The sequence below is a fragment of the Brachyhypopomus gauderio genome, chromosome 19 (genome assembly GCF_052324685.1).
Source record: "Brachyhypopomus gauderio isolate BG-103 chromosome 19, BGAUD_0.2, whole genome shotgun sequence".
Lineage (NCBI taxonomy): Eukaryota > Metazoa > Chordata > Actinopteri > Gymnotiformes > Hypopomidae > Brachyhypopomus > Brachyhypopomus gauderio.
The window spans coordinates 1,974,781-1,996,769 of record NC_135229.1 but is presented as its reverse complement, the minus strand read 5'-3'; the positions used below and the strand labels follow the sequence as shown (position 1 = coordinate 1,996,769).

General features: G+C 47.7%; 1 protein-coding gene across 1 annotated transcript in view; it reads left to right on the top strand.

The window, feature by feature from the left end:
* Positions 1-520: 520 nt before the first annotated feature.
* The window catches only part of LOC143483322 (glypican-5-like), a 27,354-nt gene continuing 5,885 nt past the window's right edge, over positions 521-21,989 (top strand). The window contains exons 1-2 of the mRNA XM_076982165.1: positions 521-928; positions 11,816-11,977. Coding sequence (XP_076838280.1) covers positions 760-928; positions 11,816-11,977 — 331 coding nt within the window. The 5' untranslated portion in view covers positions 521-759. The remainder of the gene's footprint in view (positions 929-11,815; positions 11,978-21,989) is intronic.

Here is a 21,989-nt window from a genome sequence, read left to right as displayed (position 1 = left end):
CCTGTTTGTTTTGATGTACTCCGCATGTACGTCTCAAGAGAAACGAAACGAATCAAAGCACGTTTAAGGAATCTGCGTTGTGCATAATGTGATTCACCTGTGCGTTTGAAATCCTGCACTTCAGATGTTTACCCAGCAGAGAGCGTAAAAGTTACTTTTGTCAAATCGAAGTGACTTGCAGTGGTTTAGAATATATGACTATCCGGTGCAACACATAATTGGCGTTTTGTATTTAACAACCATTATTTCCTTTCGCTTTTCTATTAGGCCAACGCTCTGTTGTCTTATTTATATGACCCACTTTAGACATTAAACATATAGAACAAACCACAGAATGTTTGGGTATGCTGCTATATTGGTGTGTCCGTCTTCTATTAGCGTTCAGTAAAATGTAGTACCAAAATACCAAGTACCAAAAACTACACAAACAGACCGCGACGCTTTAAACGCACTGGTCAAATCTCAAAGTGACGGACCAGAATCTGAACAAACTGATCCCCGAGGCGTGGATCTCGCGCGCGAGAGGAGTCACTCAGTCAGTCAGTGCGCGTGCGAGTGTAGACTGTCGCTCGCGCTGCAGAACTCACGCGCGCTAGTCTGCAGGTCTCTCCCGTCCCGTCCGCACCAAACCCAGTAAATAATGTAACAGATTAGACGTCGGCTGCGAGACGTGTGTGCGTTGGGCGCTGGTTTGTGGGCAGGTTTGTGTGTGTGTTTTATCCGGCTCCATCTCGCGGGTGTGCGCACTGGGATGCTGACATGTCCCGTGAACTTGTCCCACGCGTGAAGTTCTGCTGGGTTACGGTGCTGGTCGCGAGCCTGGCAGCTGTGCGCGAGGTGACATGTCACAGCTGTCACGAGGTGAAAACGGCGTTCCAGGTTCGGCATATTGGACCTCTCAAATGGGTCCCGGAGGCACCTGGCACAGGTGAGTGCACTCAACACGCATTACAGGTGTAGGAGAACTATAACGCTCTTGTATATATAATATATTACACAAGTACGTTTTGACTGGGCATAACGGGTTCAAATTGTATCCAGAGCGGGTTTGTAACTCAGCGAACAGGTAGTTTCAGATATTCGTTTGGGTGAATAACAATTGATCGATAAATCGAGAGTCTAACTGAAAGACTTTAACAAAATAGTTTTAAAACACTATAAAAGTTCATGAAATGTACAGCTACGGTTGCTAAACAGTTTCTTGCTTTTCGGTCCGAATGTTGCCATGATTAACTAATCCAGAGAGAATATCAACAGACCGGCACTGAAACGATGAGTTTTCCAGGATTTAATTAACGGTGACCTCGCAAACCCTGTCGGCTCCCGTACCCGGTTAACGGTGCGTCACGGACGCACGCGGTCGCCCGCCGTGTGACTCAGCTCTCACGCGCGACCGTCTCCCAGCCAGGATTCACCAGATCAGCCACACTACCAGATCACGCGTGCATGAGAATGTGACATGTGCTTTACCTGTAGAACACGGATAGTGACAAATATATCTTCTCCTGTTATCTACATATTTACAGAAGTTTCTCTTGCTTCATAAATGTAAGTTTTAATGGGCTGTTGTAATTCAATAGACCTTTATTCTTATTGAACAGTATTCGCTGTTAGGCAGCACGCCTTAGAACAAATACTGGTGACTATATAATTGGCGCTTGCAACCTTTGGAGAATAAGCCTTCTTGCAGAATTGTGGTGCATCAGAACTTGATTAGAGTGAAGAATGTCTGGAGTTAAGTAACTGCAGATCACACACACACACACACACACACACACACACACACACAGAGTGAGAGAGTCTTAGGGTGTAAAACATCTAGTTCTGAAAGGCCAAACATTGTAATTTTCAAAGTTTTACTAGGTATAACTTTCTTGAATCATATCTTTCACAAAATAATTTGAACATATTTGTTCTGGGTCAGGACGAAAAACTCAGCAACTTCAGGATATAGAGCTCTAGAGAATTAGATAATTCAGGATCCAGAGCTCGAGAATTAGATAATTCAGGATCTAAAGCGCTAGAGAATTAGATCCTTCAGGATCTAGAGGTCTAGAGAATTAGATCCTTTAGGAACTAGAGCTCTGAGTTTCTCACTATATACACATCTTCCGAAAGCAAAAGTAAATGTTTCCTGGCATGGCAGAGAATCTGTAGACAGTATTTTGTACAAGTTAGGCTGCCCAAACCATAATGAGGGTACATCTCCTGACGGCAGTGGTTTGTCTCTCCATAATTGCATCAGTCTCCACTTTCTTCATGTGGCCACCAAGAAGAAAAAAGGAAGCCAAAGCGTATGATGGGTTATAAATATATATCTGCTTCATAACCAACTGCTTTTGTTTCTGTGAGAAGATTGTAATTTCTGCTTTGGTGACTTTTAGGTGAATTTCTTCAGAAGTGAGGCGCTCATTTGGGGTTTTAATAGAGTCACTTCAGCTGTCATTCACCTGCACGTCTGTAATGATCAGAATTGTAGAACTCCATCTCAACAACCTGTCATGTCTTTAATCCAGTGTGTTCTCAATCCTGTCCCCAATGACCAAAGCCTGGTCCACATCTCAGTTCCCAACACCTGAGCCAAGCAGCCAAGACCACTGGTGTTGGTGGTACAGGTGTTGGTGCTACAGGTATTGCTGGTACAGGTGTTGGTGGTACAGGTGTTGGTGGTACAGGTATTGCTGGTACAGGTGTTGGTGGTACAGGTGTTGGTGCTACAAGTGTTGGTGCTACAGGTATTGCTGGTACAGGTGTTGCTGGTACAGGTGTTGCTGGTACGGGTGTTGTTGGTACGGGTGTTGCTGGTACGGGTGTTGCTGGTACAGGTATTGGTGGTACGGGTGTTGGTGGTACGGGTGTTGGTGGTACAGGTGTTGGTGGTACAGGTGTTGCTGGTACAGGTGTTGCTGGTACAGGTATTGTTGGTACAGATGTTGCTGGTACAGGTGTTGCTGGTACAGGGGTTACTGGGAGTTTGTGTGGTGGCATCAGAAATGTGGCACAGCTCCACCACGGACACGACTGGGAAACGCCGCCTTGATTGACGGCCTTAAGGTAACACAAACACTCAGGATAAAATAGGCAAACCAGTCTGAGGGCAAAACTCAGTGGTGGTATTTGTGACTTTAATTAATTGATTTAGACATATCAGCTGTGCATCGTGGGTAAAGTGAAAATGTGATTGTTTAGTGTGGACGACTAGATGGACATGGGTGTCATGTTGTAGGATGTAAGACACCGTTCCTGATGATATCACACTCTGTCTGCCTAAGAATCAGGAATGATTACAATGCCCAGTTAGCTGAACTAATCCTTCAGAATGTGTGTGTACGTGTGTGTATAATGTGAAAGTATATGTACATTGGTAAATGAATGTAATGGTTGGTTTAGTGGGCTGAAGTATTACACACTGTGGTCACCCACAGAAGCCCCAAAGGTGGGAGCTTGTGTCTGGCTAATGAGTTAGAGTAGAGGGGGGAGTAGCTACACTGGGCCCCGTGGGCCCCTGCTGGGCTGAGATTAGCACCCAGCACTGCGCACACATCCAAGTATCTCAGCACAGGGGTTTGAAGCCTGTTCCCGTCAACCCCTCCACGCTGGTCCTATAATTATCACACACGCATCCCTGTGTGTGCCATCTTGTTTAGCAGTTATCTGTAAGTCACCTACTGGCCACAGAGACGTCAGCTTGACAGTGCGAAGCTAAAACGGCTACAAAAGATTACGCTGATTGTCGCAGCTGGATTGTGATGTCATTCATTGTTTGCCACATCGTTACAGTACATTATGCTAATCGGGGCATTCCTATTCGTTCTTCTATTGGCGGATAACTGTCCCTTTAATGGTGGAGTCGGACTGTAGGCAGGCACGTTGGACGGGAACACTGAGGTCAGTCAGTCTGCAGAGCCGCGCTCGTAGACGACACGAGGTCCGCACCAGGAGTCTGGAATGTCGGGCATGTGAAAGTATGTCCGACCGCTGACACGGACAGCCCCTGTCACGAATAGCGCCTTTATGCAGACTTGTTTGGGCACTTCACCAAGCACGTAGACCACAACAGTGTCGGTTCGATTGGGTTTCACACGGGAGCACGCAGCAGGAGGTGAAGGCCACACCAGCGAGCTACTGCAGTACGTTCGGTGCTCCATGCAGGGGCCCGTTTGGAGAGGAGGGTGTGTGTGATCTTACGGTACAGTGTAAATATGAAGAAGCATATGGGCTTGAGGAGACTCTTTATTCTCCATTAGAATCACAGCCTGAATTAAACTAAAGCAACAAGGCAAAGAGGAACTAAATCGGCTGGTTTTGAGGGCACAAAGTGTGGAGATATGGCTCAGGCTTTGGGGTGAGTTACGTACAGCACTGGAGTTGGGCCCTGGATGTAGCCACTGGAGCCAGGAAGCCGTGGGCTGATACAGGACAGAGACCCAGTGAGAAAAAGCCAGACACAGGTGCCGGGCATCGATGATCAGGTGACAGGAAGCAGGTGTGATGTGGGGGAGGGTCAGGGGGCGTGTCCCTCCCTCTGGGTGCCTGGCACACCGCAACAAAGAAAGTGCAAATGGGGGAAAAAACGCAAATGGAGCAACGAGCACTAAACACACGAGCACACTGTGTTGATATTTATTTTGAACTCCAGAGGGTTGGTGACTAATTGAAGTTGGTGTAAAGCATAATGTAAACAGACTATATGACCGTCTCTACTGTTGTCAGAAGTAACAACAGTAAAAAATAAATAAATGAAATAAATAATATATTGAGCATGAGGATATCGTCTGCACCAGCTCGTTAATCAGCGCTGAAGGAGAAACAGATGTTCTATTGAGGGGAAAAACAGCCTTGTAAATGTTCCCGACAATACATGGAGATGTTAAGTGGCCAGACTCAGTGTAATCAGAACACACTTTATTTACAAGATGATCTCTCTCTCTCTCTCTCTCTCTCTCTCTCTCTCTCTCTCTCTCTCTCTCTCTCTCTCTCTCTCTCTCTCTCTCTCTCTTTGTGGGTGTGTGTGGGTCATCACCAACCAACACCATTAAATTCTGCTGACGGCAGATTTTCATTAATGCTTGTGGGGCTTCGGTGCGTTCTCCTGTCAGTTCTCCTGTCAGTACTCCTGTCAGTTCTCCTGTCAGTACTCCTGTCAGTTCTCCTGTCAGTACTCCTGTCAGTTCTCCTGACACTACTCCTGACACTACTCCTGTCAGTTCTCCTGTCAGTTCTCCTGTCAGTTCTCCTGTCAGTTCTCCTGTCAGTACTCCTGTCACTACTACTGTCAGTTCTCCTGTCAGTTCTCCTGTCAGTTCTCCTGTCAGTTCTCCTGTCAGTTCTCCTGTCACTACTCCTGTCACTACTCCTGTCACTACTCCTGTCAGTTCTCCTGTCAGTTCTCCTGTCACTACTCCTGTCAGTACTCCTGTCAGTACTCCTGTCAGTACTCCTGTCAGTTCTCCTGTCAGTTCTCCTGTCAGTTCTCCTGTCAGTACTCCTGTCACTACTCCTGTCACTACTCCTGTCACTACTCCTGTCAGTTCTCCTGTCAGTACTACTGTCACTACTCCTGTAACTACTCCTGTCAGTTCTCCTGTCAGTACTACTGTCACTACTCCTGTAACTACTCCTGTCACTACTCTTGTCAGTTCTCCTGTCAGTACTCCTGTCAGTACTCTTGTCAGTTCTCCTCTCAGTACTCTTGTCAGTTGTCCCGTCAGTGTCCCTGCGCATCACAGAGTCGTTGCCTTGCTGATTCTCTCACTCCGGCGTGCTTCCTCTCCTTGGCTCATCTGCGAGAGGCAGCCAAGCGAGCTGGACCCAGATCATGTGCTGACGCTGCCATCCTGGACGCCCGGCGGCCGGAGGGGCGGGGCCTCTGACGCACTCTCCGCTCCGTCTCCGTGCCAACCTCCCCCTGTTCTGCAGCATTGGCACAGATCTCAACAGGTCGCTGGGTGCATCGCAGACACTGCAGAATCAGACGTCTCCTACGGACGCCACATTCACGCTCCGTCCTCACAAACAACTCAGGAGGATGTAGGTGTTTTCAGCTTTAGGTTATTTCCCCACTATCTAGTAAATCTACAGTCTCTCCTATTGACGCTGTGAAATACTCTCCGCTTAACTCAACACCGGTATGAATCATTCTTTTATAGCGTTGTGCAAGTCCTGCAAAAATGAGCCCCGCTGCTTCCTCACCGCCTGTGTCAGAGTGAGAGAAGAGTGAGAGAAGAGTGAGAGTGAGAGAAGAGTGAGAGTGAGAGAAGAGAGTGAGAGAAGCGAGTTAGAGACGAGTAAGACTGAGAGACGAGTAAGACTGAGGGAAGAGTGAGACGGGGGAAGAGTGAGACTGGGGGAAGAGTGAGACTGGGGGAAGAGTGAGACTGGGGGAAGAGTGAGACGGGGGGAAGAGTGAGACTGGGGTAAGAGTGAGACAGAGAGAGGAGTAAGACTGAGAGAAGGCCTTTTGATGAGGCAGCTCGAACAGCCCTCGCATTCATACTGTTGATGACTGGCACTGGAATAAAGGGGCAGCGCCTGCCCTCACATTTACCCTCCTCCACCCAGCCTGCCCACACATGCCCCCTCCACACCCCACACAGGGGCAGTTCCCTCTCACTGCTGACACCTCCCTGTGCTGAACTCAGTCCTGAACACTGTTTAACCCAGTGCTGGACTCGGTCTTACTAATTTTCTGAATGTGAGTCAGAATCTCTGACTGAACTTAATGTAAAAAGAAAAAGGAAACAGATTTAATTTGTGATATATGTTTCCCTATTTTTATGATGCTGAATTCCAGTCAAACACCTGTACAGATACAGTTTTAAAGTGCAGGTAATTAGCCTTTTTGCAAATCTCTAGAATTCCCCTAATTGTTGTATTATTTATTGTCTCAAGTTGTGCTGGAATTTCCATATTTAGATTTTACTGTATGTGATAATGATCAGAAGCAACAGCTGTTTGTTCACCATGTCTTCAAGTATCAAAAATAGACTATTAGTGTTCTGGGAATGAATGAGGGTCCTTGGTTGTAATTTCAGTATCGTGTCTCTGGATGTTCTCTGGTCGGTATTCTTTCAGGGCCAGGTGAGACATCAGGAATCTAGAAAATACATCACTTTCTGGAGAGGTCATATGCAGGTCACAGAAAGGCCCTTTAAAAGCCTGATCCAAGGTCAGGCCAGGTTGCTTCTGCTGAGTATTAGATCTGAGGTATTTTGGTCAGATCGGCCAACTAGCATGCTGTGTGTGTGTGTGTGTGTGTGTGTGTGTGTGTGTGTGTGTGTGTGTGTGTGTGTGTGTGTGTGTGTGTGTGTGTGTGCGCGTGCGTGCGTGCGTGCGTGCGTGTGTGTATGTGTGTTTGTGTGTGTGTGTGTATGTGTGTGTTTGTTTGTGTGTGTGTGTGTGTGTGTATGTGTGTGTGTGTGTGTGTGCGCGTGTGCGTGTGCGCGTGCGTGCGTGCGTGCGTGTGTGCGTGCGTGTGTGCGTGCGTGTGTGTGTGTGTGTGTGTGTGTGTTTGTGTGCGTGCGTGTGTGTGCGCGCGCACTTGCCCAAGCATATGAGCATGTGCACATTTCTGTCTTGTCTGCCTGGTCTGTTTACAGTTCATGAGAAGTTGCGCGTGTGTGTGTGTGTGTGTGTGTGTGTGTGTGTGTGTGTGTGTGTGTGTGTGTGTGTCTCTGCCTTTGAGTCTTGGTGGTCTCAGTTGTGTATTCAGCCCTTTTAAAGCCTGTCTGGTACCGTCGCAGATGCTGAAGTGTGTGGTGGTTCAGGTCCTGCCCAGCAGTAGCACATCTCGTGTCTGAAGTCCTCCAAATACCACCACCCCTCCCCCCAAACCCCACCACCTCCACCCGTTCCTGGACGCAGCCCCCAGTATTTACACCTTCGGGTTGGCATCAGCACCAGCACCAGCACCTCTGAGCCAGAGCCCACAGGCACACGCCCCGGGGTCTGCACACACGTGGCTTTGCCGCTCAGCCCTTTGGAGAGATGTTTTCATTTCAGTAAGCATCTCCTGAACGGCAGCACATGGGGCCCAGGTAAACATTCAGATGCACATGGTGCCCAGGTAAACACACTGGTGCACAGCAGGCTCAGGTAACACTCTGATGGCTTTGCCGCTTATGCCAGTACTTCTAAAGACCAAGATCGTCCTAAGAAAAAAAACATGCTGAAATAACCCTCTGTTGGTTCTTACTGCCTATCAACAGAGGGGTGTTACTTCAGCTAAAACCAATTACCTGACTTTAAAGATTAAAGTCTGTGTGTGTGTGTGTGTGTGTGTGTGTGTGTGTGTGTGTGTATAAAAGAGTCTGATCAGGAAATTGCTTAAGCCCCCCTGTCCCCTTCGAACCTCAAGTCTCTGTAAACACTGAAATCATAACAAAAATTCCCACTCCATGAGAAGACTGAGCTGAAGACCTCAGGTTTCTCCTGCCCATCTCTGCTACGTCAGCGCCAAAGCTCAGTGAGAAAGCTTTGACCTTTGACCCCGAGGTTACTTGGATTGTGCTGGTGTGAGCGGTGAGAGTGGAACTGGGACCTGATCCAACCATCGAAACAGCTGGCATCTATCACCAGTGAGTGATTAGGGGATTATTAACCCGCAGGAGCTTTGGGAGTGTGTGCTCACACACAACCCTGGGCTACAACCTTCACAACACACTTACTAATACAATGGTGTTATTTATGCATACGTCTCCAGTTTCTTGCCCTGAAATTACTCTGGGGATGTTCCTGTTATCGCCGTGCTAAACGATTGAGTTCTTCTCACAGAGTTGAAGCCATTTAAGCTTGTTTCTTTCTCAGACGTTCCTTCAAGTTCCAGTTAGAAGCAGACACTGAGCTAGGGTCATGGTGACAGTGGCAGCATTCAGAGGCCTGTACCTGCCCAACCTCCATACGCCCATGTTCTCCACACGCACATGTTCTCCACACGCACATGTTCTCCACACACCCACGTTCTCCACACGCCCACGTTCTCCACACGCCCACGTTCTCCACACACTCATGTTCCCCACACACCCGTTCCTCACACGCCCACGTTCTCCACACGCCCACGTTCTCCATACACCCGTGTTCCCCACACACCCATGTTCCTCACACACTCATGTTCTCCACACGCTCATGTTCCTCACACACCCGTTTTTCACACAGCCATGTTCCTCACACACCCATGTTTTTCACACACCCATGTTTTTCACACACCCATGTTTTTCACACACCCATGTTTTTCACACACTCATGTTCTCCACACACCCATGTTCTCCACACACCCATGTTCTCCACACACCCATGTTCTCCACACACTCATGTTCCTCACACACCCATGTTCTCCACACACCCATGTTCTCCACACACTCATGTTCTCCACACACTCATGTTCCTCACACACCCATGTTCTCCACACGCCCATGTTCTCCACACGCCCACGTTCTCCACACGCCCACGTTCTCCACACGCCCACGTTCTCCACACGCCCATGTTCTCTTAAGATGGTCATAAAATAACTCCTTTCAACACCTCAGGAATCCTCTTAGCCTGTAAAATACGGTTGCAACCTCCTGATCTCTTATTAAACCTGACAGCTGTGAATCTGTAGTGGCTCTGGTGTGCCACGCAATGCTATCTGAACACACACACACACACACACACACACACACACACACACACACACACACACACACACACACACACAGTGCAGCTTGAAAGTTTGTGAACCATCCAAACATGGTCATTGTTTTCTAAAAAAAAAAAAAAAAAACAAAAATAAATAATCATCTTATGAAATGAAACATCCAAATCTCAATTTGTAAAGTCTACCAAGTGTAAAAGTATATGTGAACTCTTCAGTTTGTGGCACCTCCTTTTTGCAGCCATCACTTCAACCAAACGTCCGCTGTAGCCACAAACGAGTGTCTCACATCTGCTTCTGGGGATTTTTTCTCCTTGCAGAGCTCCATCGGTTGAGAGATGTTGGAGGAACATCTGGCGTGTCTCGTCATTTCAGATCTTACTACCGCATTTCTACGGGATTCAGGTCCGGACTGGGGGCCAATCCAGAGTGCAAATCTTCTTTCTCTTCAGCCATTGCTTGGTAGTTTGTCTGTAATGATTTGAGTTGTTGTCTTGTTGCATAATCCATTTCTGTCCCAGCTTTAACTCTTCTGACTGATGACAGGAGATTCTGGTCAAGAATTTGTTGATAGTCCTGAAAATGGATCGTTCCCTGGATAATATGTAGTCGTCCAGGTCCGGAAGCCGAAACGCAGGCCCAGACCTTCACGTCTCCACCACCATGCTTCACTCTTGGGACGAGGTTCTTCTCTTTATATGCAGTGTTGACTTTTCTCCAAACATGGAGCCTGTCTCTCTCTCTCTCTCTCTCTCTCTCTCTCTCTCTCTCTCTCGTTCTCTTACTGTCTGTGTCAGTCACTCAGGTTGAGTGTCTCTGGTTCTTGACTGCATAAGTCTTAGAAATCAGCTTTAAGATGAATGAGGAGTGGGATGAAAGAGACAGACATGTAGGAGACAGAGAGACAGACATGTAGGAGACAGACATGTAGGAGACAGAGAGACAGACATGTAGGAGACAGACATGTAGGAGACAGAGAGACAGACATGTAGGAGACAGACATGTAGGAGACAGAGAGACAGACATGTAGGAGACAGACATGTAGGAGACAGAGAGACAGACATGTAGGAGACAGCGAGACAGACATGTAGGAGACAGACATGTAGGAGACCGAGAGACAGACATGTAGGAGACAGACATGTAGGAGACATAGAGACAGACATGTAGGAGACATAGAGACAGACATGTAGGAGACAGAGACACAGACATGTAGGAGACAGACATGTAGGAGACAGAGACACAGACATGTAGGAGACAGACATGTAGGAGACAGAGAGACAGACATGCAGGAGACAGAAAACGGAAAGAGCAAAGGAGACGAGTACCAAGAGACAATCCTAAAAAGAGGGGAAGGAACTAAATGACAGTGATGATTAAGCTGAGACAGAAGACAGAGATGGAGAGAGAGTTGGACAGAGGTTAGTGATGACTTCACTCCGGTGGGACACACAGCAGCTGGTGTGTCCCGGATCATTAAGCCACAGTGATGTGTCGCCTGGGTGCGTGGGTGGGGGTGCGTGGGTGCGGGTGCGGGTTGATGCGGGACAGGACTATCTGGCCTATTGTGTTTCAGGGCCAGATTTGGAACTAGGTGACACAAAGCTCGATTCGGGGTCGAGATGAGTGAGAGAGAGCAGGGGAGACATTTCTTGGGCTCATGTTTCATTTAACCCCCCCCCCCCTCTCCCCAAAGGTACCCAGAATGCTGCATGCAATCTTGGACCGCACTATTCAAGAGCTAATTCTGTCTGTAATGTTAGTCTGCTGCGTGTGTGTGCGTGTGTGTGTGTGTGTGTGTGTGTTTAACATCTTCAGAATGAATACATGGACAGGCTTTATTTGGGTGACGGTGCTAAGTGCATGTTTACTGTGTGAACACATGCGAGTGTGTGTGGTGGACAGCACTAATTTAGGAAGGTCTGCTAGCACCCAGCATTAGATCATCAGCCTATTCAGGATATAAGGAGGATAGGAAGGAGGTATTATGGCTAAGCTGTTACAGGAAGTGATACCAGTGTCCCTGCTGACAAACTGAGTCAAGTATATGAGTTAGGGCCATCATGGATCTGAGTGTTCGTGTGTTTGCTAAACTATGATTTATTGTGTGATATTAACTCTATGACTCTCTGCTTGTCCTCCCCCACCCTTTGTTCTTCATGCCCCGCCCCGCTGCCCCGGCCTCAGACGTGGACCTGTCTGTGTGCAAACACGCGGGACCGTCCTGCTGCACCCGGAGGATGGAGGAGAGCTACAGGACCGCGGCGGTGCGGGACGTCGTGCAGGGCCTACGCTCATACAGCTTCGAGCTCAAGTTCCTGCTGTCGGAACACGCGGCCGCCTTCCAGGGTACGGGTCGGCCTAGTGGATGGGTGGATGAGTGGGTGGGTGGATGAATAGGTGGGTGGATGAGTGGGTGGGTGGATGAGTAGGTGGGTGGATGAGTGGGTGGGTGGATGGTCTCCGAGTTAGCTGTATTTGATAGTTACTGAAAACAGACACAAGCGGCAAAGTTGGGGGTGAGTTATTTGACACGGGGGTAGCTACATGGAAATGAACCGGGTGGATGGGTTGTCGGACAGGAAATGAACCGGTGGATGGGTTATCAGACAGGAAATGAACCGGGTGGATGGGTTGTCGGACAGGAAATGAACCGGGTGGATGGGTTGTCGGACAGGAAATGAACCGGGTGGATGGGTTGTCGGGGAGACTGCTACATGGATGGATGACCTTTGCTAGCAGATGGTTTTGTGGATGACTTCATGTCTGCATTAAAGTGCCCTTCAACAGCCTAAGTGACCAGTGCTGACTAATTGATTAATGTTCACCAACTGAATCATTGTGTGTAAGACCTGAAGGACTTTCATAAACTAAACACCTGCTTTTTATGCTCACAACCCATATCATTTTTTTATTGCCTCTGTTCTGTTCAGTAACCAAACACAACAAGGAAGGACACGATTCCTGTCCAGGCAGTTTTGTTTGAGAGAACTATATGGGACAATGGGACAATGATTCTGTAGCCAAACACTACTTTTTAGGGTTTTATAAGTTTGACTCCTGATTGGCAAATACTTGCATTAGGGTTTGTGGTTTGGCTCGTTTTGATTGGTGGAGATTTACTCTTTTAGGTTTTGGCTAATGGTGATCAGTGATGTGGGACAGTATGGATGGTTTACTGTTCTTGGCTTTGTCTCTGGGTGACTGGTGGTGGGGGTTTGTTTGGCTTATGGCTTTGGCTCTGGGTGGGTTTGATATGCTCTCTGTTGATTAACTCAGCGCAGAGGTGTACACATGATTTCAGACCTCGCCAGATATTTCCCCTTAGACTGCTGGAAATGGTCAGATACAGTGGTTTAAAAACGCGTGGCTGACCACCGTCATTTTGTGAATAGTTTCTCCTCTTTGAAGCTCTTAAACATGTTGGCTGGGGTCTTTTGAAAGTATGCTTTCTCTGTGTCTTTTTTTTCATTTTTAATACGTTCAGACGTCGGTTTCTCTTTCAGATATCTCCAGCAGGCCGAGGCTGGGTGCAGTCGCAGGGGTGCAGAAACGTGGTCCCCGGTCTTGGCCTGCTGGCCGCTAGACACAGGCCGTGTCTTAGCTCCTCACACAAACTGTGTGCTAACTGAAGTTGTCACTGAAACTCTGTTTACAATTCCCGAGACTCGCGTGCGGCTACATAAACGAAGAGCTCTGTAAGCATGCAAGGTCAGGCGTGATTATGAAAATAGATTTACAAGCGTTGTATTTCAGCCTGAATGCTCTTCTGTTCGTTTGAGCTGGAGCGACTTTTGCTCGGCCCCATGACCTAACAATGCAACAGCAAACAGCTGGGAAGAAGACAGCTGAACAGCCAAATGCCTCCCGGTCCCTTAACACAGGATAACTGTGTATACAAATTGCTACATGCTTCTCTAAAATGGATGTACACACCCTTCAACTAAAGACTGGCCTGACCTGTAGCTTAAATGGAATTGAGTCAGTAAATCCAGAGAGCTGGAATGTTAAACAACTTGGCTTACCTCACTAGACCTTTTCTGGTGTGCGGGAGTGAAAGGTGGGGGGGGCGGAGCCTTTCAGAAGGCGGGAACTTTAACGAGCTGGTTAGTCGGGGCTCCCGCACCCGCTGTTTGCTTTGGCAGGGAGCGCAAGCCACTGCCGAGGAGTCCTGCACGCTCATTCATGTGTGTCCGGACTGGGTGAGTGAATGAACACTAAAACACACACACATACACACACACACACTCACACACACATTGAAACTCGAGCACGTTCACGAGATTCAAAGGCACACACAAACTCAAAGAGCTTCACACAGATCTCACGCGAGCCCAAATTCAAAGACGGATGCATGCATGACCGCATAAATTCAGACACATCAATGCACGTGCGTGCGCACACACACACACACACACTGAAATTGTCTGAACTGAAAAGAAAGGGTAAATGAATTCTGACAAACCACTGGACAGGGCCTGCAGGGTTTAGCAGCAGGTCCTGGCAGGACCTTCTGCTGGTCTTATTCAGGACCTTCTGTGGGTCTTATTCAGGACCTTCTGCTGGTCTTTTTCAGGACCTTCTGTGGGTCTTATTCAGGACCTTCTGCTGGTCTTATTCAGGACCTTCTGCGGGTCTTATTCAGGACCTTCTGCTGGTCTTATTCAGGACCTTCTGCTGGTCTTATTCAGCGTTTGAGTGTTTCTGTATTTCTTTTCAGGCCCTTTCTCCCACAGAACACACACACACACACACACCAGTTTCTGTTAGGACAGGGTGGAGTCTCGGAACGTGGTCATGTTAAACTTTTCACAGTGCCTCTTAAACCATGTTGGGAATGTCGAGGGACTGATCGTGTGTCAGCTGGGCCAGATATCAGGAATGTTAAAACAATAGAGTCTAATGTGGCATTCTCACGATGAGCTGGCCTTATTAGGAGGATGTGCAGGAGGGGAGGAACCTGGAGGAGGAACCTGGAGGAGGTGAGGAGGAGGAACCTGGAGGAGGTGTGGAGAGGGGGAACCTGGATGAGGTGAGGAGGGAGAACTTGGAGGAGGTGTGGAGAGGGGGAACCTGGAGGAGGTGTGGAGGAGGAACCTGGAGGAGGTGTGGAGGAGGAACCTGGAGGAGGTGTGGAGGGAGAACTTGGAGGAGGTGTGGAGGAGGAACCTGGAGGAGGTGTGGAGGAGGAACCTGGAGGAGGTGTGGAGGAGGAACCTGGAGGAGGTGTAGAGGAGGAACCTGGAGGAGGTGTAGAGGAGGAACCTGGAGGAGGTGTGGAGGGAGAACTTGGAGGAGGTGTGGAGGGAGAACTTGGAGGAGGAACCTGGAGGAGGAAGAGCAACTGGTGTTCAGATGAATGGCTTCTGGAGGTCTCGGTCTCCGGTCTCTGTTTTTTACATAAACACACTGTTGTTCAAACACAGCACAGACACACAGAGCCGGTGGTTTCTTCTCTAAACGTAGTGAGATATAACAGTCCCTCCTGGTTAGCGTTTGTACTGTTTGAGTAGACCACACTTACAGTGACCAGACGTTGAGTTAAGGGTGTAGAACTTGGTCTGGAAGGGCTGTATTCTTCTACAGACATATAAGATATACCTGATGTGTTTAGAGAGGCTTTCTGGTGCTTCCTGAAACATGACTGAAGTGCATGATGATGACTGTAGATCGTGATGGAAACGGTTTGTGGGGTGGAGTTTTATTCAGTTTTACGCAGATCCAGGTTCAGCTGCACACATCCATGCAGGGCGAAATGTCATATCTGTAATACCAAATTCTTTAGAAAACCCGTCATATAAATTTAAATTTAATCTGAAACTTGTAGGAAACCTGTGAGGGGGAAAAGAGGAATTATTGTAATCATATCCCCATATCGGTGAGAAACCCTTTGAAGTGATTACTGCACTCTGACTTGGAGCATATGAAGATAAGTATGGGCCTAATACAGATCCCTGGGGAACTCCCATGATGCAATGGGGGCTGCATGGCAGACCCAGGGTTTGAACCCACTATGCTACCACTGCCTGACGTGATCCCTGAAGGAACCGAGCGCTTGGGCCAGTCGGGCCAGGTGTCATGAGGCACGATCTTCAGTGTGGTGAAGAGGTGGAGATAAATGGCTTGATGATGCAGTGCTCTCCGACGACTGCGTCTTCCAAGTGTTTGACTCATTCGATCATTTCTCAGATGTTTTATCTCAGATGTTTTTTTATGATTTTCGGACACGGCCCTGTTTAATGTTGTACACCATTCATGTTGAGTGCATTTGAGGGGCCTGTGCTTTTTAATTTTAGCACTTTGAGTTTGGATTGACACGGATGATAAAAACTGTGTCACTGTAGATGACATCAAAATGTGTGTCGTTATGACTGCCTGTTTGCCTAAGGAAGTGTTGTGTCACACTTCTTAAAAAAATAGATTGAGAGACACTTGAGCTGGTGTATAGTGGGTGATATGAGGGCACCTGGGGGGGTCTGGCCCAGCCACCAGCGGCAAAGTAATCCACACCAAATAAATCCATAAATATGTCAGACTGCTCACATACAAAATTCATGCCACATGGTACTCTCCGTGTGTGTGTGTGTGTGTGTGTGTGTGTGTGTGTGTGTGTGTGTGTGTGTGTGTGTAAGCACTCTGGCCGGCCGAATAGCTGGTTGGCTGTTTATCAGAATATGTCAATGCCGGTTAAATGAAGCAGACCAAGCAGTGGTGTGATTTAGTCTTTCTGCTCCGCTCCATTGAGACTGCTGTGAAAGATGAGTAGAGCTTTGTCTGGACGACGAGGCAGAACCTGCTCTAGAAAAATCCAGAAGCCGTGCCAAGCTCTTTCTTCACAGTGGCCTTCTCTGGAGATAAGAGTTGAGAGGACCTGAGTCTTTCCAGCTTTTAATCAGAGAGGTTCACGTCTCCTGGATTAGAAATAAAGCAGCCATAACTCCTGTGTGCTTCATGACGTCTGACCTGTCGCTGAACGAGCCGGTCGGGAACGTTGCGTGGCTTAAGGCTCTGTTTATTAGAGCGATGTTGACACGAGGGTCAGACACTCCAACTCTCCGTGTCCTGAGATGGGGCTTCGGCCCGTCTGGTCTGGGCCATGAAGGCAGGGGCGGCGGGTTTGCCTGGAGTAGGGTCCCTGGAGGAGACAGCGACGTGCTGCAGAAGATTAGAGTCCTGAGGACTTCAGTGTGGGAGTCTTGGCACCTTTCTCTGTCTGTTCTATGTGCTGAACAGCTAAGGCAAAGATACTCTAAACAGATGTGACAGTTTAACCTATAAAGAGCCTCGTGTTGACATGTTCTAAATCAATCAATAAACTAATAAATAAATCAATAGACAATTGGTGTGGCTCGCTGAAGCTGTCATCTTCATGGAGTCAGCATGATATGGAAGTGAAGTTCAGAAGGACATGGTCCTGTCTGTCTTGTCAAGCCCCGCCCACTCAGAGAGTCTCTTCATTTGCACGTCTCCATGTTCTCGGGTTTCTCCTGCGGACCTGTTTGGAGATCATAAAGGGAGGTTGTTGGATTTAGAGGATGGGTCTAGGATGGATGTTGTAAGATCTACAAGCTGAGGCTGAGATGAACTGAGACTCGTATTTGGTGTATATGAGATCATCAGCTTTGACTTTAAGGTGTGTGGCGTTAAAACCACACTTCACTGTGCTGTGTTCATGTTCATAAAAAATTGATAATTGAATGATGATTAAATGTTGTTTTTATTTTTGTATTAAAAGACACTTTGTATTGATTCTTATGGCTCATGTGTGTTAACCACAAAGTGCAGTCAAGTTTAATTCAGCAATTCTGCATCTGTGGCAAAATAACATATAGTCAATTATGTGGTGAATTTATAAAGACAGAATTACACACACACACACACCCGGAGACCTCTATGTCCACGTCTACATGTGGTTTAGTCTGGTTATGTCCTTATATGAACTTCCGTGTGTGTGTGTGTGTGTGTGTGTGTGTGTGTGTGTGTGTGTGTGTCAAGGGCCCTCATCTGAGTCACCTATTCCTCGTCTTGTTAGAGTTGTGTTAAACGTAAGAACCATGATCTCCACTATCATATATGTTAATGAAGACGTCTGTGAGCGTGGGAGCGTCTCAGCTTGTCCCCCACATCTCCTTGATCTGCTCCATACCTGTGACTCTCACATGCTGTGTGTGTGTGTGTGTGTGTGTGTGTGTGTGTGTGTGTGTGTGTGTGTGTGTGTGTGTGTCTTGTTTGTGTTTGTCAGAATCGTATGGGTCTAAAGGGTCCTTTACATTATTCAGTATAAGATATAAACACAGAGGGAAGAAAGGATCAGGGCCATCAGGCCAAGACCTGCAGGACTGGACTGGACTGGACTGGTCTGGTCTGGTCTGGTCTGGACTGGTCTGGACTGGTCTGGTCTGGTCTGGTCTGGTCATGACACAGGGTCTCACAGTATCCCAGCATGCTCAGTGCCTGAAACCCTGTGCTTTGTGGCTTTCTTCATGCCTCGTCGACAGTCTGGCTACCACGAAGATGAAGAAGATGAAGAGGAAGAGAAAAGCCTCTTTTCTGTTTTCATTCCACATTGTTTCCCATCGTTGTTGTTCTTTTTGTGTCTCTGGTCCCTCGGCCTGTAGCTACATGACTTCACGAGTCAAGGGAGTGAGAGGAATGGAATTACACGCCTCTCCTCCCCTCTCCTCCCCTCTCCTCCTCTCTTCCCCTCTCCTCCCCTCTCTTCTCCTCCTCTCTTCTCCTCCCATCCGCCTCCAGGCTGGACTCAAACTCTGGACTTGAACACCGCACTCGGACTCTCCCAGAGTTATTTTCTGACTAATTGAAATCGCCATGTTGCTTCCTGTATGGAGATGGATCAAGAGTGATCTCAGAGAGAGAGAGAGAGAGAGAGAGAGAGAGAGAGAGAGACGGTACTCCACAGTGAATGAGAATTGGGTGGCAGGGTAGGTGGGACATGCAGGACCATCAGACACAGAGGACGGGGAGGACGAGAACTTTGATCAGAGTTCCACTAGAGAACTCTTGGATTTCTGCACCTTGCCCCAGGCAGGACATCCGCTCTGTACATTCAGAAGTTCTCCCAAAGTTCTCCTGAAGTTCTGAACATCTCCTGAAGTTCTCCCAAACTTCTCTCGAGGTTCTCCTGAAGTTTCTGAAGTTCTCCTGAAGTCCTGCTATGCTAGCCCCCTCCTCTGTTACCTCCACTGGACCCCTATAGTGTCAACAAGCATTTAAATATGACCATAAACAATACATATTACATCACTATAGCCAGGTTATTACTGATATTATCCTTAACTACCTGTTGCCACATAAGGGTGTTGGGTAGATATTGTGGTGTTTAGAGGAGGGATGTTGTTTAGAGTTGGGGTGGTGTAAAAAGATGGGGTGATGTTTAAAAGAGGGGTGGTGTTTAGAGGAGATGTGGTGTTTAGATGAGGGTGGTGTTTAGAGGTGGGGTGGTGTTTAGAGGAGATGTGATGTTTAGAGGAGATGTGGTGTTTAGAGGAAGGGTGTTGTTTCGAGTTGGGGTGGTGTTAAGAGGTGGGGTGGTGTTTAGAGGTGGGGCATAACTGTTTTACAGTTCAACCACATTAAAGAATCAGAAAGGGAGCGAGAGAGATGGATTGTGTGTATCTTCTTTGTGTGTTTAATGTCAGAATGCCATCTTGAGATAATTCAGACATCAGAACAGAGGTTGGCTGCAGGTGACCGTTATACACACTGGAGATCTCTCCCCTGCAGGTAAAGGCAGTGTTTACTGTGGTGATGGATTCAGGCTTCAGGGTTTATAGAGTTCAGAGTGTAACAATATCTATAGTAAAAATCTTAGTGGAGGTTTTCCAACAACAGCTCATGAACTATGTCTTAAAACAGAAAATAATTTGTGAAAAGGTGACATCACAGAAAGAAATGGAAAGGACAGAGAGAGAGAAACAGAGAGGGGGGAGAGAGAGAGGGAGGGAGAGAGAGAATAAGGGAGTTGGTGAAATGTTGACAGTGTGTGGATCATGAGACTGATAAAATGGATTAAGTGATCAGCACTGTAGACATGAATATCCCCCTCTCAGCCCGTTAGAGCATGTGAATAGAAAGAGAGGGAGGGAGAGAGATGGAGGGAGAGAGATGGAGGGAGAGAGATGGAGGGAGAGAGATGGAGGTCTGAAACAGGCAGTGTGACTGACTTGATTCCCTTCCGGTCACTACAAGTCAGTAAGAGTCAGTCAGGCATTGTAGGGACAGATTAACGGTTACACTTATTGATGTGAACTGGAGTGACTCAGCTTTATACACACACACACACACACACACACACACACACACACACACAGTTCGGCCCAGCTGTTTGGGGGTGTACTTAGTGAGAGCAGATATTCAGTGTGTTTTGTTGTGTCTGGAGGTCAGTGAGTATGAAGGTGTGTTCTCTACTAAGCAGCCACATTACCTCACTTCCTACTGGACGAATCTCCAGTGCAGATGTCACTCACTGTGTGTGTGTGTGTGTGTGTGTGTGTGTGTGTGTGTGTGTGTGTGTGTGAGGCCTGAAACTCGAGACCCTGGTGGCATTAGGGGGTTTCTGGGGTGGTGGACGTATTTGGCCACAGAGACTAATGTGATCTAAAGTGGATCTAAAAAAATGCAGCCAACATTTTCTGCTCAGTCTCCGTTCAGTCTCAGATCAGTCCTCCTTCAGTCTAAGTTTAGTCTCCCTTCTGTCTCAGTTCAGTCCCCCTTCAGTATAATTTCAGTTTCCCTTCTGTCTCAGATCAGTCTCCCTTCAGTCCCCTTTCAGTCTCAGTTCAGTCTCCCTTCTGTCTTAGTTCAGTCTCCCTTCTGTCTCAGATTAGTCTCCATTCAGTCTCCATTCAGTCCCCCTTCAGTCTCCGTTCAGTCTCAGATCAGTCCCCTTTTAGTCTAAGTTCAGTCCCCCTTCAGTCTAAGTTCAGTCTCCCTTCTGTCTCAGTTCAGTCCCCCTTCAGTCTCAGTTCAGTCTCCTTTATGTCTCAGTTCAGTTTCCCTTCTGTCTAAGTTCAGTCTCAGTTCAGTCCCCCTTCAGTCTCAGTTCAGTCCCCCTTCATTCTCAGATCAGTCTCCCTTCAGTCTAAGTTCAGTCTCAGTTCAGTCCCCCTTCAGTCTAAGTTCAATCTCCCTTCTGTCTTAGTTTAGTCTCCCTTCTGTCTCGGATCAGTCTCCCTTCTGTCTCGTTCAGTCTCAGATCAGTCTCCCTTCAGTCTCAGTTCAGTCCACATTCAGTCTAATTTCAGTCTCCTTTCTGTCTTAGTTCAGTCTGCTTTCTGTCTTAGTTCAGTCCCCCTTCAGTTTCAGTTCAGTCTCCTTTCTGTCTCAGTTCAGTCTCCCTTCAGTCCCCCTTCAATTTCCCTTCTGTCTCAGGTCAGTCCCCGTTCAGTCCCCCTTCAGTCTCAGTTCAGTCTCCCTTCAGTCTCAGTTCGGTCTCCCTTCAGTCTCAGTTCGGTCTCCCTTCAGTCTCAGTTTAGTATCCCTTCAGTCTTAGTTCAGTCTCAGTTCAGTGTTTGCTAAGTTCTTCATCGGCATCTGGAAGCGGAGATGGTGTGTGACGCCAGGCTGTCTGGGACTCTGACCAGTTCCTCTTTATTCAGCGTTCAGAATGATAATCCTGACCAATCGAAGGTGCTCTGTGATTGGAGTGCTATTATGTGATTGGTTAAATCAACTGTTGAACTGCATTGCACCTCTTGTCCTGAAAAAACAATCTTTTTATCTGTAGTTAATTTCAGCACTTAAAGCTGCTGTAAGCAATTTAATTTTAATTGCTATAAGAAAAGAATGTTCTTTGCTTAGACCAAAAAAAAAAACCCCCAGAAATAAATATTTGTGAGCTGGCTTAAACCTAAGTGTGCATGTCATCTGAGAAGAAGACTTTCACGTGGACGACGTGCGGTTAACGTGAGGGATGTGGGTAGGTCTGGCACAAGTTAGCAAAAGTGACAGCATTGTGTAAAGCAGCTTTAATGCCCAACGGTTGTACAGATGTGCAGGGCCAGTTTGGGCCTTTAAAGCTGTGGTAGGGAGTGTCAGAGGGCCCACCTACGTTCAGCCTGGCAGCGTCGAGTCTTCTCCAGAACCAGGAGGCTGCGATTTGGCCCGGGTCTTCAGGACTCTGGAGGACCTGCTCTCTTGGAAAAAGAGACGCACTGCAGTCTTCTAGCGTCTCCAAGTACTTAACTGCTACGTCATGGTTCTGAGGAGCAGGGGAGTCTCGGTAAATCGTGGATAAACGAAAATTGCTTTCGGCTGCTTAAGATGATCAGTAATTCGCGAAAGTCTTTTCTGGACTGTCTTGAAAGGCTGCGGAACGTCCCGTTGCGAGGCTGTAAAGCTG